This window comes from Megascapheus bottae, chromosome 28 (genome assembly GCF_031878675.1).
Source record: "Megascapheus bottae isolate mThoBot1 chromosome 28, mThoBot2.hap1, whole genome shotgun sequence".
In the NCBI taxonomy this organism is placed as follows: Eukaryota; Metazoa; Chordata; class Mammalia; order Rodentia; family Geomyidae; genus Megascapheus; species Megascapheus bottae.
This window is the reverse complement of record NC_143536.1, coordinates 11,203,345-11,227,760: the sequence shown is the minus strand read 5'-3', so window position 1 is coordinate 11,227,760 and position 24,416 is coordinate 11,203,345. Positions and strand designations below refer to the sequence as shown.

Below are 24,416 nucleotides of genomic sequence, written 5' to 3'. Positions count from 1 at the left end.
TTGGTGAGTATCACATAATCTTTATATAGAATTACTTATCAGTCAGTTGCTGATGAGCTCAATTTTCAGGCTAAAATATACCCATTACATAAGAAACATGTCATTTAAGACAAGTCTCACAGAATGTGGTTCAGTCTTCTATGTCTACTGCTTTATCTTTCAGTGACTTTTGTCACAGAGCCAGTGATTTGGATAAAGATTAGCAAAGACTGATCTGGGTATCCAAATACCCTCAAATGTAATTTTTCTATAAGAATGCCTAAGATTTAATCATCTAGAAACTATGATATCTGGTATGTAATTAGACCACTAGCTAGTTAACTATCCATAGGTAACTCTAGTTAACTATAGGTAACTCTTCCTAATCTATTTTCTGGAGAAGGAAGTTACTCATTTGTGTTTCACTGTGCTTCTAGCCAGGACTAGTCAGGTTATGCTATAATAACAACCAATTCCCAAATCTCAGTGGCTTAAAACAATAAAGGTTTATTTCATTGAAGATTGATGAATATACAGGTAGCTATTCTGTACTGACATTTGTCTCACTTGAAATCAATTCTGATGAAGTAGTCTGTCAAACAAAGAGAAAGAAAAGTATGGCAACATATGTACTGGTTGGTTCCTACATGTGCATTTTGGGGACTGTTCCTGCTACCATTTGAGCCACAGCTCCATTTACGGATTTTTTTGATGCTTAATTGGAGACAAGACTTTCCTGCCTGGGCTGGCTTTGAACTGTGATCCTCAAATCTCAGCCTCCTGAGTAACTAGGATTACAGGTGTTAAGCCACTGACACTGACTCTAATCATTATTTTGTTGTTATTTTTGCCTATCTCTCAGCTTTCCAGCTGAGTCATAGAAATGTGGAACAATCCCACCACTCCCCAGCTGAAGCCTTCAGTGACTCCTACCACACTTGTGGGCTGAGCTTATCAGTAGAGGCTGAACTCTGTGGAGGCAAATGAACCCAAGAGTCTGATGTGTGTGGACTAACCCCTGGCACTGTTATTAATTTGTTCTTTAAGGTATGCCACTCTATCTCTGAGTTTTTGCCTCTTCAAATGCAATGTTATCTTAAAAGCAGGTACAATTATGTACACTTAAGATACTTTCCTTAATGACAATATGAAAATGCTTATGTGAAAAATGATTGAGATTTTACGAAAACTGGCGGACAGAACTACCCTTCCCAGGCCCTCCCCCCTGTTCTCTACTTCCCCTGAGCAGTTCCTCCTCCCCTTCCTCCTCACCACTCACTCCATCATAGTTCCCCTTTGTGTATAGTTAGTTTCTTTTTTTTTTTTTGCCAGCCCTGGGGCTTGAACTCAGGACGTAGGCACTGTCCTTGAGCTTTCTCAAGGCTAGCACTCTACCACTTGAACCACAGCATCACTTCTGGCTTTTCTGTGTATGTGGCACCGAGGAATTGAATCCAGGGTTCATGCATGCTAGGTGAGCAAAACTCAATTTACTTATTTCTTTTGTAACAGGGGCTTTAGAGCAGAAAAAAAAGAGAAACAATACAGAGAATTCTCACTTATTCCTCTCTTACACCATCAGCTTCTCCTTTCATTAATATGCATGCATTAATATGCTTTGTGTATCTCAAGTGACAAACCAAGATTGATCATGTTACAGTTAGCTAAAGTTCATTATTCATGTCTGGCTTCACCATGTTGTCAAGTCTATGCAATGCCACACACCCACCTTATAATGCCACAAAGAGTAGCTGGATTTCTCTGAGAATCCCTGGGTTCCACCTACTCCCACTCCTTTTCCCAGGTCCCTAGAGCCACTGGCTACTTACCTTTTCCAGTATATCACACAACATTCCATCGCAGGCTGTCTTCTATCACTTAGCACTACACACTGAGGGTTTTCTCTTTACCTTTTTCTAGCATAGAATTGATAGGAAATTTCTTTTTTAACAATAATATTTATATGATGTACTATACTTTATTATCCATTATCTGAATGTCTGATTGCCTCTAGTTTCTGTTTTTGTTTTATTGAAACAGGGTCTTACTATGTAGCCTAAGCTGATCCTTCTGCCCCCATCTTCTAAACACTGGGATTACAGGCATACACCACACAGCTCCTTCCAATTTCCATCAGTTCTTAATACAGTTACTGTAAAGATTTGTGGGCAGGTTTTGTGTAGACATACATGTCCAGCTCATTGGGGTGAATAGCTGTGACCAGCATTGTTGGATCAGATGGTAAGACTAGATTTAGAGCTTTCCCATCTGTCTTTCATTCCTACCAGCAGCGAGCAAGTATGAGTTTCTCTTGCCCTACTTCCCCGTCAGGATTTAGAGTTGCCCATGCTGTTCTAATATGTGTACAGTGGTACCTAGCAGCTCATGCGGTTCTAGCACATGTATGTTGGCACCTAGCAGCCTGTGCCACTTAAACACATGTACAGTGGCACCTGGACTCATTGTACAAGTCCTTGGTAGTAGGCATTGTTGAGCATCATGTGTTCCACACATTTCCTTGCCATCTGTAACTAGTGAGCTCACTTCAAATCTTTTGCTCTTATTAAAATTACTTCTTTTCTGATATTTTGTGTTTTGGGGACAAAGATTTCTATGTATTTATTTGTTTTGTTTTGTTTTTGCCAGTCCTGGGGTGTGAACTTAGAGCCTGGGCACAGTTCTTGGACACTTTTGGCTCAAGGCTACTGCTCTGCCACTTGAGCCACAACGCCGCTTCCAGTTTTTTCTGTGTATGTGGTACTGAGGAATCAAACCCAGGGCTTCGTGCTAGGCAAGCACTCTACCACTAGGCCTCACTCCCTGCCCTGAGGCACAAAGATTTCTTACCATGCATGTGTTCTGCAAATGTCTTCTCATCTTGTAGCTTTTTTTTTTCATTCCCTTAACTGACTTTCACAAGGCACAAGTTTTTAATTTCATATAAGTCTAACATCAGTTTTATCCATGGGTCATATTTTTGGTGTTACACCTAATAACTTGTTGCCCAAACAAAGAAAACAAAACTTTCTCTTGTGTTACCTTCTAGGAAATTTATAGTTCTGAGCTGTATATTCAGTTCTATGATCCATTTAATGTCTAGATTCTTGACCTACTGTGTGATGCCTAGTTTATCAAGCATATTTTATAGGAAAAAATATTTTTTCTATTCAGTTTCTTGTGCTCCTTGGTCAAGCATTAGCTGACCTTCTATGTATAAATCTAGAGACTTTTCTTGAATGCATGAGTGAATGAAAAAAATGAACAAGCCAAGAAACAAACTCAAAACACTCTAGCACTTGAGCCTGTGTGTGCTCCAGAGTTCATATGTCTGTGATTGAGTCCTTCTGTCTGTTGGGCTGTGAGTGATTCATCTAGAAACTCAGGCATACAGAGCACTGGGGCTGTGTGTCCATTGCATGGCTGGCAGTAGATACATGGCACACGTGGATCTGGATAATGTGAAGGAATAGCAGTATTTCTGCTGCAGATCCATTTCCCTTTCTTTCCAACTGCATGCAATTAATCAATCTGCAATTATATTGAATATTCACTCCTCTCACAAAGTATAACTCTTAGGAAAAATACATACAGCAAGGTGAAAATGTGCAGGATGGAAAGAACCATGTAAGCTAAGTGATACTGTTGTCCAGGTGTTCATAGTTTGGGGAGATTGAACATTTTATTTTTCAAGCTAAAAACCTACAAGTACTTTAAAAAAATAAAAAGATGAGCAAATTTCCAGCGTTTGCTTTTGGATCCACAAAGCTAACTTATCAAATGGGGCTCTTCTGCAAATATTCAGGTCACAGAGCAAGGAACGCCTGACCCCATGTGCCCAAGTCTGCAGCTGTAAATAATGTTTTGGCAAGAGCAGGAGTAATTAGTCTTGTAGAGAGAGGAAAACTATTGTCTTATTCCAACCAGATAGTTTGTTAGCATAACTGTGTATGCATTTTAGTATTCAAATACAGATGTTCCAAAATGTTTCCACTGTGGGAAGCAGCTGCTGCTGTTCGAGTACAAAACTCTCAAAGAGATTAATACACCACGCAGCATGAACCTCAGCAGCAAACAGCATCTGCTTGAGGTGGACCCATGATTTTCAGGCACAGTGAGCATGGGTTTTCAGATCCTCATTAACAGCCAGAACCCCTGTTTCAGATCTACACTACTTCTACAGTAGCTGAAGCAAAGACAAGTGATTAATTTGTAATTCACTCAGCTGATAAATACCATCCCATGTTACTTGTCCCAGGGCATTTTGCAAATAAAGCAGGCAAGGGAAAGGTAAAGTGTCTTATCAGGGAGCCACAGCCAGGGCCTCTGACACTAAGTCCTATTCTATTCTACCCTTACCCTTACCCTCTTTCTAGCAGCTTGTCCCATTCTGGAAGCTATGATGTTTGCATCATGAATTAATAGTCCTTCCCAGAAATGTAGGTTGGCAGGGCCCCCACCATCTAGATTTCCCCACCAGACAGCACTGCCTGGTGCCTGGAGGATGCCAGAGAAGAACTATGTTCTCATCCTCCCCACTCCCCACATCTTAGGAGAGAGATGCCCCCATATTCCCTCTCCTTATGTTCAGAGAGTTTGCTGAGCCAGTTCCCATGCCTCCCTGGCATTTAGAGAAACGAAGCAGAAGCAGACGATCCCAGGGCCTTCATTTGGAGTTGCCATAAACCAGAAGTTTCTGAGAACAGTGATGCCTGGGGTGCCATGCCCACCCCAAGCCTTATAAATCCATCCCCTGCAGTGCTGAAGGCCTCATTGCTTCCAACCACATCGACTAGTTGGAGCTATCTAGTGAATTATTTATGGTTCTCACATTTGACAGGGGCCCAGGGCTGAGTTTGAATCAGCTCTAGACTTGTGAGGAGCCTGGAAATATCTGTCTGGCAAATAGGGGCTCAGAGACATTCCATTGCTAAAGGTCCCAGACTTGAGAAGGGGCCATTCTGGTGTAAGCATGTCTGATTCTGGGCTGTCCTGGCTTCAGTGTGCAAAAGCTTCTGCATTAAATCACGGGGTAACCAAAACTGATGGTGGAAGGTTTGGGGACTGTAGTCCCCTATCCAGGTGTGAGTGGAAATAAACCCAAAAGTTCTGAAAAAGAGGACAGAAACTACATCCCTGGGCCTGCAGCAAGGGAGGAAGTCAGATGGGAGATAAGCAGAGGACAGCCCCAGGAGTAAAGTGTTGGCTTGAAGTTTTAACCTCAAGCCCAAAAAGGCTTTCCAGCTGGGAGCTCAAGGCCATTATGGGCAAGTGGTTGCTGCTTGGTGCCGCTGCTACTGTGTTGGTGGCTCTCTACACCCTGGACAAAACAGAAAGTGTTGGTTTCCTGTCTTCTAAATCTTTTTGTTAGAACATCTGTGAGATGATAAGAGCAACTTTAAATAATCAGCAACACTTTGCAGATATACTATTCATATATCCTGTAAAAAAATAACAATGGTCTCTCCATCATTTTGACTAAGAACAGCTATTTCACAAGGAAATATAAAATAGGACAGTACAGCTGGGCGTGGTGGCTCACGCCTGTAATCGTAGCTAGTCAAGAGGCTGAGATCTGAGGGTCAAGGTTCAAAGCCAGCCCAGGAACAAAAGGACCTGAGACTCTTATCTCCAATTAACCTCTAGAAAACAAGAAGTGGGGCTTGGCTCAAGGGTAGGATGGTAGCTTTGAGCAGAAGAGCTCAGGGTTAACACCCAGGCCCATGGGTAGGGTGGTAGCCTTGAGCTGAAGAGCTCAGGGACAACACCCAAGCAGAGATCAAGCCCCATGACCCACAAAAATAAAAATAAAATAGGATGGCACATCCTTCATATTTATAAAATATGAATGTGAGAGTTCTGAAGTTCACAGATAGAGCACAGCTTATATAGCTAGGTTGGCATTATCTCCCTAGCTGGGGGCCCATGGAAGACTCCTGCCCTGCTGGCAATTGCATGAACCCTTTGTTCTGCCAGGATCACACGAGCCCGCTACACAGGGGAGTGTCATGAAGTAAAGTGCTGTACAGCCCTTAGCTGCAGATACAGTGAGGGAGGAAAAGGATAGGCATGCTTCCAATTTTGAGAATTAAGAAGAGGGCAGGGAAAACCCAGCAACACTTTTCTTTTGTATCTCTACAGAGGAGTTAGAACTAAAGATTAATATCCACAACTGTGAGCATTAGGTGAGATTCTATCTTTGATATCCCTGTGTGGTTCATGACACGGACATAGGGTGATTTTCTCTAAGAATTTGTGTTTTTTAACAAGGAGTGGGTGAGTAGCAAGCAGCAGGAAAGATCTGAGGAGGGATTATCGTTGGGCACAGAAGGGCTGGGGTTAGGAGAATCCCTAGGCAGGATGGAAAAACTAAGAGCCAGGAATGCCTGAATGTTATCACTGTCTAGTCAATGTTTTCCTCTGATTCTCATCCAAGCCTAAGGCCTCTATGGCCACTCCAGCACTGGTGATATACAGAAGGGCCAAGGTAAAAGCAAGTCATAGGTCATCATGGAACACATCTCCCTCCCCATCAGTGCATCCATTTGCTTCAGAGGACCAGAGTAGAGAAACTTGTAGGAGTGCAAACAGCCTAACAGGGATTTCTCCTAGAACTGTCCTAGGCTCTTTCATATGTAGGAATTAATTGCAGCTTTCTTCAACATTTCTTTAGACCACAGAGGTTAATAGGTATTAACAGAGCTGAACTATCATAGAGAATATTAGATATATCAGTATGTCAGCCAGGCACTAGTGGCTCATGCTTGTAATCATAGCTACTCAGGAGGCTCAGATCTGGAGGATTATAGTTTGAAGCCAGCCCAGGCAGAAAAAGTCTAGAGACTCTATCTGCATTTAACCAATAAAAATGCTGGACTGCAGTTATGACTAAGTGGTAGAGCACCAGCTATGAGAAAGAAAGGCAAGCCAGAGCTTGAAGTCCTGAATCCATGCTCCCTTATAAGGAGGAGAGAGCAGGCTGGGGGGTGGGGGGGGGGAGAGACTATCAGTAAGTCTTTAGGATGAAAGTTGCATGTAGCAGTGCCTGTTTCTGTGAGATTAGGTATGGAAAGCTACTGATTAAGCAGCCATTGTCTTCTGCTGAAAGCTAACTCTTGGAAGTCCCCTTTATCGGTTCTGCTAGGTCTGTGTCCCACTGATAGAAGCACCATTAGGAACCAGATTGACAGTTCAGGCAAACTCTGTGCAACTTTATCTGCTGGACAAACCTAAGCCATTGTCTCATGTCTATTTGTTTCTCTGCCTCATCCTCCCTCTCCAGGCAGCTTCATCAGCTCTGAGCAGTCTGGGCCATGTGTACACAGCCATTGGAGACTATCCCAATGCCCTGGCCAGTCATAAACAATGTGTTCTTCTTGCCAAGCAATCCAAAGATGAACTTTCGGAAGCCCGAGAACTTGGCAACATGGGGGCTGTGTATATCGCCATGGGAGACTTTGAGAATGCCGTGCAGTGTCATGAACAGCACCTGAAGATAGCCAAGGACCTGGGGAATAAACGAGAGGAGGCCCGTGCCTACAGCAACCTGGGCAGTGCCTACCACTACCGGAGGAACTTTGACAAGGCCATGTCTTACCACAACTATGTGTTAGAGCTGGCACAGGAGTTGATGGAGAAAGCCATTGAGATGAGAGCCTATGCTGGTCTGGGCCATGCTGCCAGGTGCATGCAGGACCTGGAGAGGGCGAGGCAGTACCATGAGCAGCAGCTGGGCATTGCTGAGGACCTCAAGGACCGGGCTGCAGAGGGGCGCGCATCCTCCAATCTGGGTGAGTACAGTGTTGCTTGAATGACCCTGGAGCAACATATGGGCTAGAAATAGTGGGAATAGTTCTCTGTCTTTACAGGATTCTGTGTTTTAATTCAATACAATCTGCTCATTGTGTTCATCTTCCCCTCAGCTATGTTCCCTGGGAGTCTGCCTGCTGTAACTCACACACTCTTTCCTGTCATCGTAGCTCTCCAAGCACTAGTACTCTGAAGTACTGGGAAAACAAAGCACCCAGCCTTTTCATCTGTCTGGAGAGAAGAGTGCAGATTTATCTAATTAGAGAGAAGGGAATGAAGATGATATAAGGCTATGTTTGGTTTAAGCGAAGGAGACATTGCTAGAAAGTCATCAAGGCAAGAAAATTGGAGAGAATTTCTGCTTCCAGAGATTTCTCTACTTGGCAAATTAGCTTCACGGGATTTTTTTTCTTGAAAATTATATATATTCATAAACAATATTGATGCTAGTATAAATGCAAAATGATCTTTGTGAAAAATCTACTTAAGCTGGGTGTTGGTGGCTCATGCCTGTAATCCTAGCTGCTCATGAGGCTAAGATCTGAGGATTGCAGTTCAAAGCCAGCCTGAGCACAAAAGTCCATGAGATTCTTATCTCCAATTAACCACCAGAAAACCAGAAGTGGCGCTGTGGCTCAAGGGGTAGAATATTAGCTGAGCTGAAGAGCTCAGGGATAGCACCCAGGCCCAGAGTTCAAGCCCCATGACCCACAAAAAAGAAGGGGAAAAAAATTTTTAAAAATCTACTTAAAGAACATCTATAGTCATTGTTTTTCTAGTACTTGATGGTAATTAAGACATTTATAGTTTGGGTGTTCCTGAGGGGTGGTAAGCCATGATGACTAATTGGTAAGCCCCAACCTTCTAGAAGATACTGTTAGATTGTCTCTACATACAGCTGAATGTAGTGAGTGAATGGAAGTAAGGATGTACTGGAAACTATGGACTGATGCCATACTTGTGCCTAGAGCTTCTGGTTATTATGTGTCCACAAGGACTTAAGGTGAGGTGGGACAAAGAGGAGGTAGCCTGGTTGGCACAACAGGATACAGCTTCCTTTGCTTGTGTGAACTACCAAATCAAGGCGACTCCATATCCACTGATATCATGTTAACATCCTCCCTCTCCCCACTCCCCTCTGATCATTTTAACCATATATGCCTTGAATAGTTGTTAGAGAAAGACCTGCACATTCCTAGAGAAGGATGTGAAGATGGCATTGAGTCCAGAGTGAGGGCCTAGAGAATATGGCAAGTGAAAAATAGGCTCCTGCTTTTAACAATCCATTAAGCGGATGATAAGGGTTTATTAAATCCTTAATATGTGCTCAGTCCTGAATAATTACTTAAGGGGAGACAGGTAATCCTTCCTTCAAAGAGCTTATAATTGTGACATATTGACAATGAGGGATGGTGCTAGAGAGTGATAGAAGGTTAGCATGAGGTCTGGACAGGGATGTGTCTGAGAACAGGAAACTCTGGAAGTTGTGAAGTGAGGAGAGGAGGAGCCAGGCTGTGGCATGTAGGAAAGATTGGAAGGCCCGGGAACCTCCACTTGAAACAGTTGTGTATATTAGACTATTTAGGGTTTCCTTTTCCTCTGTATCAGCTTTCACAAGCTGTATTTTTTAAGAGCTAGTCATTTCATCTAAGCTATTGCATTTGGGGGCCTAAAGTTGTCTACAATGTTTCCCTATTACTCTTTTCATGATTATAGGCCATATAGACATGCTCTACTTCATTCAGAGACCTAGAGTTTGTGTTGTGCCCTCCATATATACTTTTGGGGCTCATTCTGAGTAGAAATTTATCAATTCTCTTGATGGTTTTAAAAGAACCAACGTTTGCTTATCCTCTAAATACTGATTTACCTACACATCACAGCTTTAATTGACTTTAAAATTTTAGCAAATCTTCTATGATTTTTTTATCCATACAGAATTGTTTAGGGTGGAGGGGAGGGTAATGGGGACTAAGACATCTGAAAGGATATCAATATATGTGAATTAATGCACCTTCTATCTGGCAAATATCATGTAACCCTTTTATTAATTACAATAAAAAAATAAATACTCTAAAAAAAGAATTGTTTAATTTGAAAACATTTTGGAACTGGTATACATAAGGTAATTAGTTCTATCTTATCAGTGCACAAAAGAATAAAAAAGGGGAAGTGTCATTGTGGCTCAAGGGGTAGGGTGGTAGCCTTGAGTTAAAGAGCTCATCACTCAGACCCCAGAGTTCAAGCTCCATGACTGACAAAAAATAAAAATTAAAAATAAGAATTAAAAAGGGCTGTTTCTTAGTAAGCACTGGTGGCTCATTCTTTTTTTTTTTTTTGAGGGGGAGGGGAGAATGGGGCTTGAAAGACTCTGGGCCTGGGTGCTATTCCTCAGCTCTTCAGCTCAAGGCTATCACCCTACCCTTGAGCCTCAGCCCCACTTCCCGTTTTCTAGTGATTAATTGGAGATAAGAGTCTCGGGTCCTTTTGTGCCTGGGCTGGCTTTGAACCTTGATCCTCAGATATCAGCCTCCCCGCCCCCCCCCCCAGTAGCTAGGATTACAGGCGTGAGCCATGCACATGGCTTAATTTAATTTTACTGTGGTCAAAGCGTCTGATCTGTATCTTTTCTGTTGGTGTGGCACAGTGCTGAAAGTTGACACTTCAGCCCAGGTAGGATATACTGTTGTTCATATCACCTGTGTCTTTATTGTTGTGGTATATCAATCACCAAGGAAAGGGTTATTAAAAATTTATATATTATTGTGGATGTGTTTGATCCTACTTCTAATTCTAAAAAACTTAGCTTCAGGTATTGTGAGCTCTCTTATTGGGCAATATCCAATAATAATCAGTTTGTTTTCCTGGTGGCTGGTCCTTTCATCATTATGGACTGTCTTTTATCTTTGCTGACACGCTTCTGCCTTGATCAGATTCTGATATGCCCATTTCCATCTTCCTGTGCTTACTGCTTCTGTGATTAATCTTATCTCTTTTGGAGATTAAAGTTTGGGGGTTTTGTGCTTGATCTGGGTTTGAACCTCCATCTTAAGATCTCATCCTCTTGAAGAGCTAGGATTACAGGTGTGAACCATCAGTGTCCAGCTACTGGGCGTTTGTAATTGTCCTAGTAACTGTGGTGTCACTGAGAAGAGTTTCTGACAACTGGTTAAAGGAAACAAGATTTATACTGTTCACAGTTTGAGGCTCTGTCATGGTTGCTGCCCCTGTGTATGTGCTCATTTGGGAATGAAATGGCAGAAGGAGTGCTTGACAGAGGAGCCCCTTTACCCCATGGAAGACAGGAAGCAGAGAGCAAGGAAGGGACCAGGGATAACCTTCAAAGACACAACTCCTAGAACCATGTTTCCTCATTCAGCTGCACCCCCTAGTTTCAACCGCCTCCCCAAAACAGTGCTGCCAGCTGGGGACCAAGCACCCAGCATATAAGTCCACCAAAGAGTGTTACATAGTCAAATTATAACAGCTTGCTTTTTTTTTTTTGCCAATATCAAGGTTTAAACTGAGGGCTTGCTTACCTTGCTTGCTCAGCTGATTCTTGAGCCCCACCTCCAGTCCAGCTTTTGATGATTAATTAAGGATATAATCTCTCAGACTTTTCTGCCCTGGCTGGCTTCACACTGCTATCCTCTGGATCCCAGCCTCCTGAGCATTTAGGATTTCAGCCACAAGCCACCAGTACCCAGCTTATAATAATAATTAGTTTTGCTGAATTTAAGTTTATACTTCTATTGGATTTTGATTTGTCTTATTTGTACATTCTTTTGTTTTTCCTTTTCTGCTTTCCTTGGGTTAATTTAACCCTTTAGACTGCATTTTGACTGTTTGCTTTTTAGCTCTATCTCTGCATTTTTTTTTTTTTAGTGATTACTCTAATGATTACAGCATGTAATCGTGCTGATGCACATCTGTAATTCTGCCATTTGGAAGGTAGAGGCAGAGGGATTGTAAGTTCAAAATCAGACTCACATAGTAAGTCTAGTTCAATCTGGATTATGAGACTAGAGTCTCAAACAAACAAAGAAATCAACAGAAAAGATTACATTCTATGTTTTCTGTGCAGTCTACTAGAAGCTAGTATCAGAATGTTTCCTATACAGTCTACACATCTTGAACCTTTTAAGATTTTTTTCTACCTTGTGGACTTCATGCTGTAGTTGGGACATATATTTCTATTGTATACTCTCTAGATTCTACATTGTTAGATTTTGTCTTAAGCCATCATTTTATTGGTGTAAGAGGAAAAATAATGTCATGTTTGTCACTTAAGAGTCATTTCTGGTTCTCATTCATTTCTGAGGATTTGAGTTTGGTGTGGTCTTGCTTCCCTTCAACCTAGGGAGCATTACCACAGATGATTTTTTTAAGTTATGAAAGTGGTACTTCCTTTTATAAAAACAATTGTTACGGTACAAAAATGTAAAAATAAAAAAGAAGATATACCTCTCCCATTGCTACTTTCCCCTGTATGTAATTGATATGGACCTTTCCAGACCATTTTACATGCCTGTGCAGCCCCTGTGCTAACACACACATGTGGGCATTAGTCCTTTCTGAGGACTGGGTCATTGCATGCTCTTCTCAGCCTGCAGTTTTAAACCACCTCCACACTGCAGCTTTCCTGCTTTCTGCGGTCAGTTACCTCCATTACTGCCATGTCCGTTTCCCACCATACAGCCACGTGGTAAATGTGGGAGTTCTATGTTCTGTTCTATCCTTGATTCTCTTTGTTATTTCTATGCCCATCTTCCTTCATCACTCCTCCTTGCCTCATTTAACTTCTGCTTGGGTACCTGCCGCTTCTAAGTCTTGGCACTCTGACCTCTTTCCAGCTACCTAGTGGCTCTTCCATCTGAGTCTCATGCTGAGCTGTCAGCACTAGTGATTCCAAACAAAAAATACGCAATTTGCAAAATGAAGTGATTCTCCTAGCTTTCCTATGTCTGTTGACGACAGCCCCACTCCAGGAGCCATCTGTATTAGTTTCCCATTGGTACTGGAACAAATCGCCATAAACATGATAGCTTAGAGCAGGGCAAACGTGTTCTCTTCTAGCTCTGGAGATCAGTCCCATTAGGCTAAAGTCAAGATGTTGGCAGGCTTGAAACAGCAGTATGGTCTGGGAGAGATTTCGTTTCTTTCCTTCTGCTCTTTCCTTGTGTCACTGTTCCTCCTCCAGAGCACACAGCTCTACTCTCCACTTTTGCAGTCACATTGCCTTTGCTCTGCCCAGCTCTGGTTGGCCCCTCTAACAGGCAGAGCTGGAGAGTGCAACATGCTCTTCCTGTCTCAGGACCCCTGACTTACTCACTCCTGCCACATAAAGTAGCACTTACAGGTTCTAGGGTTCTCACGTGAACATATTATGAAACGATGTTGTCGTGAGGCCTGACTTGCACATGACTGATTTCTTCCTTCTTTCTCGCTGACTTATCATCAATACGATATGTAAATATCCTCGTATCCATCTCCTCTTCCTAGTGCCCAGCTTTCTGTTGTTTCCCTCCCTGTCTCTACTCTATTCATCAATAGTAATAAACTGTTCTTTTATCTTTTTTTAAGCCATAATACAGGCTCATGCCACCACAACCAGCTTATTATTTTGAGATAGAGTCTTGAGGACTCATGCCTGGCACCATGATCTTCCCAGTACCGGCCTTCTGCATAGGATGAGAGGCATATGTCATTGTTCCCAGCTATTGGTCAAGAAGGAGCCTCGTGTATGCCCGGGCTGGCCTTTTACTATACAGTTCTCCCAATCTCAGCCTCCCAAGAAGCTAGGATTTCAGGTATGAACCATTGGTGCTGAGCTTGGACTGAGCTAAATGCTGCACCTACTCTAGTTCTGGGTTGCCGCATGCTTTATGTCACATTGTGGACTGCATCTTTATCTGAAAGGCAGTCACAATCAAGGCACATTTTTCTGTCCTTAAATTCCAGTATATCCTGTGTGTTGCCTGAACCCAAATTGGGCTCTTTCATTAACCTGCCTCTTCTTTCTACATCTTCTGGTTCCAACCCTCTTGTCTGAAGTTTATCCATCATCTTGTGATTATTCAAAATATTGTTCATTACTAGAAGCTTCTCTGGTTTGTGTGCTTGCTTGTTTTCTTGGCAGTAGTGGGGTTTGAACCCAGCACCTAGTGCTTGCTGGACAGATGCTCTACCAGTTGAGCCCTGGTCCCAGGTTAAAGCTTGTCTTGACAGTGGGTAAGTTCTTTTGCTTGGCTAAGCTTTAGTGACATTTTCAGCTTTTTTGTTATTCTGTTTCTCTTTGATCTTGGATGGTTACTGTCTGTGTGCCTGCATAGTCGCCCTCATGCGCCCACAGCTCCTACAAAAGGAGCTGTGACAAAGTGGGCTCCTGACAAATACTTGTACAGCTTGACTGAGTAAGGCAAGACTCAAACGTGCTGTTGTGCTGGGCAGTGGGGAGAACAGTGGGGGCTTTGGGAAGAAACTGAAAAACCAGAACTGAGGGGAAAGGAAAGGGAAATGGCTTGGGAGAGCACTGGTGAATACTGGGCACTCCCATGTGCAGGATCCTAGCTTACTCTACTGTGGTCTCACAGAACTGGAGCCACTTGTACCATGGCACTCTAGTGACATCCGGGGACATGAAGGGAAGCCAGCCATGGAGGAAGAATCTGCCAGCCTGCAGAGCGTGGTGGTGGTTGGGGGGTTGGGGACCCCAGGTAGACCCCAGGGAAAAGAGCCCTGGGGATGTGCTAGGGTAATGCTGCTATCACAGAAGACAAGGAAGAGGGATCTGGATCATAGAAGTGTCCATGCATATTGGAGGATGACTTAGAATTCTTAGAGATGCAGGGACAGATACTGAGATCTACTGTTGTTTTCTTTATGAAAATTATGTTAATTTGAATTTTGGCTTGGACAATGATCCCCCTTTTTTATTTTTCAAAACAACTATGGTTGTTGCATAATGGCATTCGTCCCTCTCCTTCCCTCTTCTCCCCTTTCCTTTTCTCCCATCCCTACTCTTCATGCCCTCCCCTCCTTTTTTTCCTCCCTTTTCCTTTCCGTTTTTTCTTTCTTTGAGGCACTAGGAATTGAAGCCAGGGCCTCATACTTCTAGACAATCACTCTATCACCACACCCCCAACCCTTTTGGTTTTTATTTATTTCCAAAATAAAAATCCTACTAACTGAAACTTTTCAGTACTCCTGCCTCCCAAGTAGCAAGTACCACCACACCCAGCTCTATGGCAGTATTTCTGTTGCCAGATATTTTTTTTTGTCTTTACTTTTGTTTTGTTTGGGTGGCCTTCATTCTGGTCCTAAATGAGGCTGTTTGAAATTGAGTCTCAGATGCGCTGTCGAACAGGTTTCTAGGCTGAGATTTCAATTAAAGTCCTCCGGCTCTGATCATCACAAATCTCAGAACGGAGGACAGGGTAGAATTGTCTTTCATCTCATTCTGGGATAAACTGAAGTTTATCCCAGAGAGGAGAGAGACAATGAGGACGAGGATGAGTCCCCCTTTACCCCCCACACACATACACACTCTAAAGGTGACCCTGAGCTCCAGATGGGTGCCCTGGAGGTAGATATAACAGTATAACAGTAGCCCACCACAGTTGCCACACAGCTCAGACTCAGGCCCTGGCCTAGATCTAAAGTAAGAGATGGAAAGGCTGCCATGGAGGTCTGAGGCCAGTCAGGAACCAGAAATCCTAATCTCTCTGTAAGAATGACTACAATTCAAAGGAAATTCTCCTTTTGTAGTCAAAAAGACACTTTAGAAAGTAGCTTATTTGGGGGGGAAAGGGAGATGGGACTAATGCTCATTCAATTGTCCACTCATTTATCTTTGCTCCACAAATGTTTGTTAAATATTAGGTATATGATAAGCACTGTGCTCCTGTGTGTGTGTGTGTGTGTGTGTGTGTGTGTGTGTGTGTGTCTGTGTGTGTCTGTGTGTGTCTGTGTGTCTGTGTGTTCTGATATGGGGTTTGGACTCTGGGCCTCAGGTTCTTGCTCAGCTTTTTTTTCTCACAGCTGACACTCTACTACTTGAGCCAGGGCTCTAGCTCAGCATCTTTGTTGTGCCCAGCAGCTGGCATTGTGCTCTTTTGATGAATAAACTGACTGAGTTCCTGCTCCCATGAAACTTTCTATTTTTATTCAACAATCATGTGTGGAACCCTGCTCTATGCACATTTACGATCTATTTCATATTTAATTCCCTCTACACTTCCAAGACTGAGAATATTCATTGATTTTATATAAAGAAAACGAAGGCCCAGGTAAGTTGTTTTTTTGTTGTTGTTAACTGAAACTTGAAGCCAAGCACTGGTATATTCCTGTAATCCCATTCACTCTGGAGGCTGAGACCGAGAATCAGTTCAAAGCCAACAAGGGCAGAAAAATTGCTTAAGGTTCTTATTTCCAACTAACCAGCAAAAAGCTGGAAGTGATGGAGGTATGACTCAAGAGCTTCAGCCTTGAATGAAAAAACCTGAGATGCCCCAGTACCAACACACACACACACACGGCAAAAATAAAAGTGGTGGGTTTTTTTTTGTTGTTGTTGTTAACTCTTTTGAGTCTCAGGAGGTTTGTAGCCTAAAGGACTTATTAAGACCTCATAAAACGATGGCTGGTATCTTTAAACCTTCTTTCTGTGTTTTTAAAGCTCCTTGGGAATCCTGATGGGGTAAAAATTTTGTGACCATTGTGGTGAGCATATATCATTCCTCCTGCTTCATGTATAGCAAAATAGTAGTCATGGGAATGGTGGCTCTAGGCTGTACTAATTCTAGGATATAGGGGAGGAAAATGAACTGAGTAACTGTTACAAAAATCACATGTAAGGTTTAATTCTGGCATCTGAACCAGAAAATTCTGACTTGCCCAGGTCAGGTGGAGCAGTGTTACATATTGTCTTCAAGGTGTGTACCCACACTGCACTGTACCCCAGGTCAGGTGGACTGGCACCACACGCCATCTCTACAATGTGTACACACAATGTACTGTAGTTACACACTGATCTCCAACAGATGTTGTAAATTATATCACTACTGGGGGGACACATATGAATTTTGTGTACTAAAAAAAATCTTATAGTAATTTAGTTTTGTAGGAGAATTTTTTTCTATAATGTACCAATCAGTCTCTTATTTTATTTTTCCTTTTGTACTGGAGTTTTAACTCAGGGCTTTGTACTTGCTAGGCAAACATGTTATCTCTTGAACCATAATCCTAGCCCTTTTTCAGTTTAGTTATTTTTAAGACAGGGTTTCCCTTTTTACCTAGGATAGCCGGGACCATGATCCTCCTGTTTTTGCTTCTCATTGTAGCTAGGATGACAGATACATACCACCACACCTGGCCTTTCCTATAGAAATGGGGGTCTTGAGAATTTTTCTGCCTGGGCTGGCCTTGAAGCATGATCCTCTTGATATCTGCCTCCTAAATAGCTGGGATGACAGGCCCAGCTCACCATGTCTAGCTATTCGTTTTTATATATTAGATTTTCTTTAAATGGAAAGAAACCTCATCTACAAGTGAAATGTTTACTACTTATAAGAAGGAATTAGTTCATACCAATTACATTTTTCTCTAGAGATCCTCAGAATGATACTTAAAAAATAATCTCTCAAGGTGTCCAAAAATCTTTAAGACTTCACCTAGAATTGGTATAGCAATGTAAACCCCTGATGTTTGTGATTTAGAGAACTTATTTATCCTCCAGTGCCAAAACCGTCAGGTAGCCAGCTATTCTATTTCTCTGAGGAGTATCCAGAGGTTGTGGGATGTTTGTGGCTCACCTGAGATTATTGAGTAAGAGGACAGATTTGGGGTTTGCTTCCCATGTTTCAGGTGTTTCTTGGAGAGAACATTCCCATTGAAGCAGGCCATCCAAGTGGGGGAGCTGTCACTTGGCCAGGGTAAAAGGTCAGATAGGTTCCTTCCACCCCCATCCCCACACTTCACCTCAAATACGGGAAGACAAAGGCAGGGATGCACCGCAGCAGGCCTATAGGCTGCTCTGAGCAGCAGTTCTGCTGGGCCAGAACCCCTCTTCTTGGAGAAGCCCTGATCTGTTGGTTAGTCCCCCCGGGCCACATCCTTTGCACACATTTTCTTGGTCCTTACTGTCCAGCCACCCTGCAAGCATAAAAGTACTGGCATTGTGGGTCAGGCTCTAAGCTCAGGTCTGCTGTCTTCTGGCAGCCCCAGTCTTGTCAGAGTCCTGTGCTTTATTGAGCAGTTAGTTCTACTTGAGACCAGAGACAAGACCACACAGATTGTCCAAGCGTAATAATGCCCCTGATAGGAGAAGCCAAACCACACACCTCTGGTTTTCATCTAAAGCAGGAAAAGAAAAATTAGAAATGTAAAAAAGTAATATGTCCCAGACCCTTACACAGACTTTTCTAGACATCTAAAGGCAAGAAAGGAGAACGTCCTTTCCCTGCAGGTAGGGAGTCATGAGAAGTGGACAGCATCAACCAAGAGTGTCTATCCAGCAGCAGAATGATTCAGACCCTCATTAAAGTTATGACATGCCCGTCCTGTGCTGGGCCCCACACCTATCAGTGCCTAATAAATATTAATAATATTTATTTGCTCCTTTAGGTCAAGATTTGTCACCCTGCTTGTCTAGACATTGCTATTTGAAAGGAATGGTGATTTGCTTACAGATTGGAGCATCTGTAAACATGGAAGCAGAGGCAGACAGGGCAGTAAATCTCGGTCAGTGCTGTACTGTGGACGGTTGCAAGAGAGGCTACAAAGCTGTTGTTGGAATAATGAAGTGGGTGCCTGCTGCCAGGTCCCGAGCTGTGTCTCCAGCAGGCAGAGGCTCGCAGTAAATTAGCTTATGTTTCAGCCTGGCAGTTGGCACTTGGTTCATTTGTAGATGCTAATTGTAATCTGATGTTATCAGCAGCAGGTAATTGAAATGGGCTTGATGAATTACTTAATTTCTTTTAATAGCTGAGTCTTCAAGAACTGAATAAAGAAGATAAGGTGATCGGGAGGAAAACACAACAGCTCTATCTTTCTAATTAGTGCTTGGAGGCTTTTTTCTTCTTTACACAAATGATTATGAACACGTGAGGCTGAATAGGTTTATGGGTTCAAAGCCCCCATGGGGGCTTTTCCCATTAGGCAGCCCCGTCCTGAGCGTTGATAACACTTCTGATAGGACTTTGGAAAGGAGCACTCGGGGAGTGCTGATCTCCAAACACTGGTGTTCCCTCACTCAGGTGGGCGCTGTTTGGCGCACTGCTCCCACTCCTCCTGAGCTTCTCCGTTGCCCTCTAGGGGAGCAGCGCTGCCTGGTGTCATGTACTAGTGTGGGGGTTCACCACGGGGTTTAGCATTGGCTCCTGCTGCCCACACCTGGCGCTGCCACCTCCCACACCTGCCTGTTTCTAAGTTGTTCCATCTACAACAGCTCCTGTGTTGCCCTCTACATTGCCAGCAATGGTGGGTCCTGCCATCTGTGCTGTATACTGCCCACTGGACCCATGCCACAGGACTGTGTAGAACTCGGGGTCTTTCTCCTGGAGACATTTGGCAGTGCTTTTACTCTTGCATTCATTCTTTAAGGGATCCATCTGTTGGGTTTGGGGGAGAGGGGTCCTGGACTTTGGAAGAATGTGCTTTTGAGTGATTTGGGGGTGGGGAGTTGAAATAACAGTAGGAATTGAAGTGCATTAGAGAGAGATATAATGAGTGAGTGTCCAGATCTTCTATGTGGTTTTCCTCTTCTCTAGGGCTCTGACAATACTCCGTTCCTTGAGCAGAATGTTAGTTAAATACCTGTGCTGACTTTGTACACCATGCTAACTATATAACCAATCACTAAAACTTAACTCTCCTAGCTAACTGAAATGTCCCACTCTTTGGTGAGCATTTCTAACTCCCCTCTGTAATACACCATCTTCCCCTCAGCTATTGTGAGTTCTATTTCTTTAGATTCCATACAGAAGTGAGATTGCATACGGCTTGCCTTTTCTGCCTGGCTTCTGTCTTTGTCCATGTCTTGAATGACAAGATTTCCTCCTTCCTTTCAGGTTGTGTAGTATTCCATTGTCTATCTAGGCAATGTTTTTTTATTCATTCAACCATGGTGAACATTGAAGCTACTTCCATGAGGTACATAATGCTGAGAGGACCATGGGGTGTCTTTAACACCAGATATTTTCATGCTCATGGTTTTCTTTCCCATATACCAACTTCCTAAATCCAAACTTCCAATCCAAAATATCTATCAGACTATTTCTCAAATGGGGCCCAGAGTTCAAGCCCCATGACTCACAAACAACAACAATAAAAACCAAGCGCAGGGGGAGGGAATCCTCTGGGCCTACCCTTTCTTCTCTGTGGCTCCCTTCTTGCCATTTCTTCTGTCCCAAATACCTCTCTCCTCTGTCAGACTATAGAGTCTTACTTATTCTTTTGTACTTTGATCGAAGGCTACGCTACTGTGAAGCTTTTTAAACTCTTCCAGAAGATTTGGTGCTAGGATGGTCTAGACAAAGTGCAGTTATCACCTCTTCTGCACTCCCTGTGTTCCTGCTTTGGCACCTGGTGAGGTCACTGAATCCAGTTTCATTTCTGCTGCCCTGGGGCTCAGAACTCAAGAGGGCTGAGGTCTGGGGCATGGTGACAATTTTGCAAACTATAGGTTCTGCCTGGACATCATTATTGGTGTCTCTGATCCTCCAAAACTATTTCCGCCTATAAAAGCTAAGTTCTTCCCATGGAAAGACAGTGAACATGAAGCTGGAACTCGATTTCCAAAACTTTCTAAAATGAACCAAAAATATAATGAGCTCGAGAAATAGTTAAACCAGAAGGCAGTGATTAGATTTTATGATACCATTTTAATTTTATTTCTTTCAGTTAGTAGGAATACTGAATTGAGTCGATTTTTCTCCTTCCTTTACACAAGCCTTTGCCCTATAGCAAAATGAGACAGTCTGATTAGCAGGCTAACTAAATAATATATTAACCTTTCGGGTCTTCATCCAAGAAGTTTACAAAGCATGGCTAACATGAGGCTCTTTGTGCAGATTTGAAGAGCACTAATATTTATGACTTTTGGACAAGAAAATCACTAGGATCACACACTGTTTCGTCTTTTAAGTACACGAACTTAATAGTCTCTTCTCTATATTTAACATGTAGTTTTTGGAGACTTGTGCTGGCTTTGCTTTTTGAGGTATTCAGATAATGGGTTCCACAGAGAATGTATGAAAAGGTCTTTGTGATCTCAACACACCTGGGAAGTGGCTTAGAATAGAAGTGACACTTACTGAATGCCCTAGTGTATGAACACTGCTTATGCACGTTCATTATTTCATTTAAAAATTCAGAAGAGGAGACCTATTCTTTCCATTCAGAAAGAGAAAAACCAAAGAGGTTAAGTTGTCAAAGGCTTCAGAGCAAGTATGTGGCAGGGCTGGCACTGGAATCAGTACTGTCTGAATGTAGAGATGATATTTATGTGGTGTGTCTCTAAAGAAAATGGCTAACTTTCGTGGAAGCTTTCTTGAGCTCTGACATCTCTAGGGAACTAGGTCCAAGTGACATTGTAACTGAAGAACTAGGAGGTGAACCATTTCTCTCGCAGCTTCTTTTCATCCTGATTCACCAGTCCCTGACTCACGCTGGGTGTGCTGACACCCCTGCCCACCCCTGATACAGGACACAAATGTGGCTGCTCAGATACCACTGCCTGGTCTGCCCTCTGCCAGTGTGAAATCCACAAGAGACTCAAGTGTTTAAGACTCTCTTCAGGATAATTAGCCATTTCATGGTGACTTCAAAAGTAGCTATTCACTGAGAACCATTTTCTGCGTGTTGTTCCAGAAATTCCTCTTAAGGCTCTCTCTGACACAGCAGAAAATACATTTGTTGAGTTGGATTAAAGCCAGAATGCAACTTTTCATTGGTACTGCTGATTCAGCCTGTCCCCACTTGACTTTCAAGTCGCTTTGTGAGCTCCTGAATGCAGGCTCTCAGTTTTCAGCGCCATCCTCCTGAAGAGTTAAGTTCCTCTTGGAAGTGAATGCTCGCTTCTGTTTTCTAGTAAAGTTGCATTGCTGCCATTTTGAATGTTTCCAAGAGCAATTAAAAACTGAAGCCCATGCTCTATTGTTATGTGTCCAGCAAACCCCCATCAAAGCAGCCCCCATGGCTATGATGGAGCCAGACTGCCAGAGTTGGCCACTTACTTGAAGCAACAGCAATTCTGTAATTGCATTGCCCTGATTCAAATGGAAGCTTCCACCAAATCCATTATCTAATACGAAATAAGACAAAGACAGCTTATAATATGGCCCAGCTGTTGGAGTGCTCTGGAGGGAGATATAATATGCTCTGTGACTCAGTAAGCAGAAGGTAATGGACTAAAAGTTATCAAGCCCTTCACAATAAGGGGAGCTGGAGTTGAACCAGGAATTTCAGACTGTCAACCCTGACAAAGCAGATGGTGTCCTCCAGTTCATGGCACCATCAGGCGAGCTGGCATGTCTGCCTTGACAACTCCTGCTACTTCTTAAATGCCTGATGGAGGAAGATACCTTCTTTGTTATCTGTGGAGGACTCACACCACTCTGCTTGGGACGAAGAGAACAGGACGCACTTCCCCACTTAGCCTTGAACAAAAACTTCTATGATCTGTCTCTTCTGGAGCTAGGGCATTCTGCACAAGCCTCCTGTTTGATCTTCTGTATAATTCTTGTAGCAAAGAAACTATTCAACTGATGTGCCAATTTCTGTTCATTTCCATCACTACAGAGCTCCATCCACAAATGACACCTGCCAAGCAATGTGGGTGTGTATAGTATTGTATAGCTGGGGTGCCTATCGGATCTGTCCTCTCTCAATGAGAGTCACTTGTGTGAAGCACACAGTCTGGGGCTGGATCCCAGTTATGCTATGTGGGTGCTGACTGTTGGTGCTCAGACAAGGTGTTGGTCTGTTATCCATCTTGGCATTGCACAAGATGGCTATGAGGACTGGATTGATATCTGGAAAACCCACAGAAGAAGGCCTGGGACACAATAAACACTCACAAACATCATTGCTGTAGTCTGATATCATATGGGAAGAGTATAGCATTCTTAACTCAAAACTAAGATGCTAAATGCAAGATGAAAATGCTACTGAAATCCAGACTATGATCTTTCTTCGAAGGTAGTGTAAGAGCCAGTGATATATGTACTCTCTATTGTCATTGGCCATATTTTTAGACAAGAAACATTTCAGATGAAATGGACCCATAAAAAATAGAAGCCACAAAGCTGGGCTCTGGTAATCCTAGCCACTTAGGAGGCTGAGATCTGAAGACTTGGGTTCAGAGCCAGCCTAAAAAGACAAATCTGAAGGACTCGTTCATTAACCATTAAAATTAAAACTGGAGGCATGGTTCAAGTGGTTTAGTGCCAGCTGTGTTCAAAAAAGCTCAGCAAGAGTGAGGAGCCCTGAGTTTAAGCCCAGTACTGGCACTGTGTGTGTGTGTGTGTGTGTGTGTGTGTGTGTGTGTGTGTGTGTGTACACAGACACATATGTCTCTTTACAGATATATACAGGCATGTATTTTCTCACCATGGATGAAACTCAAGGAGAGGCTCAGATAGGCACACAGCTCAGTGAGATGGTCTCAGCCTTACCTTATGTGGGACCTTGGACAAGTCATTACCTTCCTGGGCCTTAGTTTCCTGATACAAAATAGGGGTAGCACTAATACTGTTCTAATGATCTGTTCTTCAGAAGACTGCCATTGTGCCCAAATGAGGATGCCAATACAAAACTACTTGGGAGTCAGATGACAGAATCTCTGTAAGCTGGAGTGGTTTTCTTGGTGATCACCTATAGAAGCTTTTTCCTATAAGGCCACAACAAGGAGCAGCAGCATGGCTCCTGAGTGAGGCAAGCATGGCTTTACCGAGCTGTAGGACTGTCAATTTCCTTCCCAGTTCCATAGGTTGTTGTGGAGTTGTCACTACCCCTGAGAAGCCTTTCACAACTGAGATCCAAGTTGTGCTCTGTGCCTGGCTGCTGGGGCCCTTTACCTTCCCCTGCTTGTCTATCTCCACCCTCAGACTGCAACCCCCTCCCCCCCAATAAGCTCAGCTCCCAGCCTATGGGATTGTATTCTCAGTGTATAGCTCAAAGTCCACTTAGGATAAGCGTGCTTAGCACTTAGCATGCACTCACTGCCTGCTGCTGCTGTCCCTCCACACTGAGAGGTTTGGCTCTTTTAAAATAAGCTTACAGATGTCTTCACTCATGCCAATTAGCTGCATGTTAAAATGCAGACTTGGGGAAGGAATGACCCAATTTTGGCTTTCCAGAGGTTTTATTTTCTTCAAACCAAAGAAAGGCAACTGCCAGTTGTTTGCAATGGCAAACCCAGAATTTTGAAACTGACTGGTGATCTCAGATCATGGTCTTGAAAGCAAATGAAGACTTAGCTGGGAGATGTCCAAACCATCTTCCTGCAGCAGGCCTGGGGAAGCCCGGCATCCTGAGGTTCTTGTGGAAGACGCCATGGCGCCCAGGTGTCAGTGCAGACATGCTATGCATTGTAGTCCTGTCCTTTGAGCTGTGTGGTCTGGAGAATGTTA

The 24,416-nt window shown here is 43.2% G+C and overlaps 1 protein-coding gene across 2 annotated transcripts in view; it reads left to right on the top strand.

The window, feature by feature from the left end:
- Ttc28 (tetratricopeptide repeat domain 28) overlaps window positions 1-24,416 on the top strand; it is a 464,455-nt gene that overhangs the window by 347,302 nt on the left and 92,737 nt on the right. For both annotated transcript variants that reach the window (XM_090320386.1, XM_090320387.1), the window contains one exon: window positions 7,259-7,766. In XM_090320386.1, the coding sequence (XP_090176512.1) occupies window positions 7,259-7,766 (508 nt within the window). The remainder of the gene's footprint in view (window positions 1-7,258; window positions 7,767-24,416) is intronic.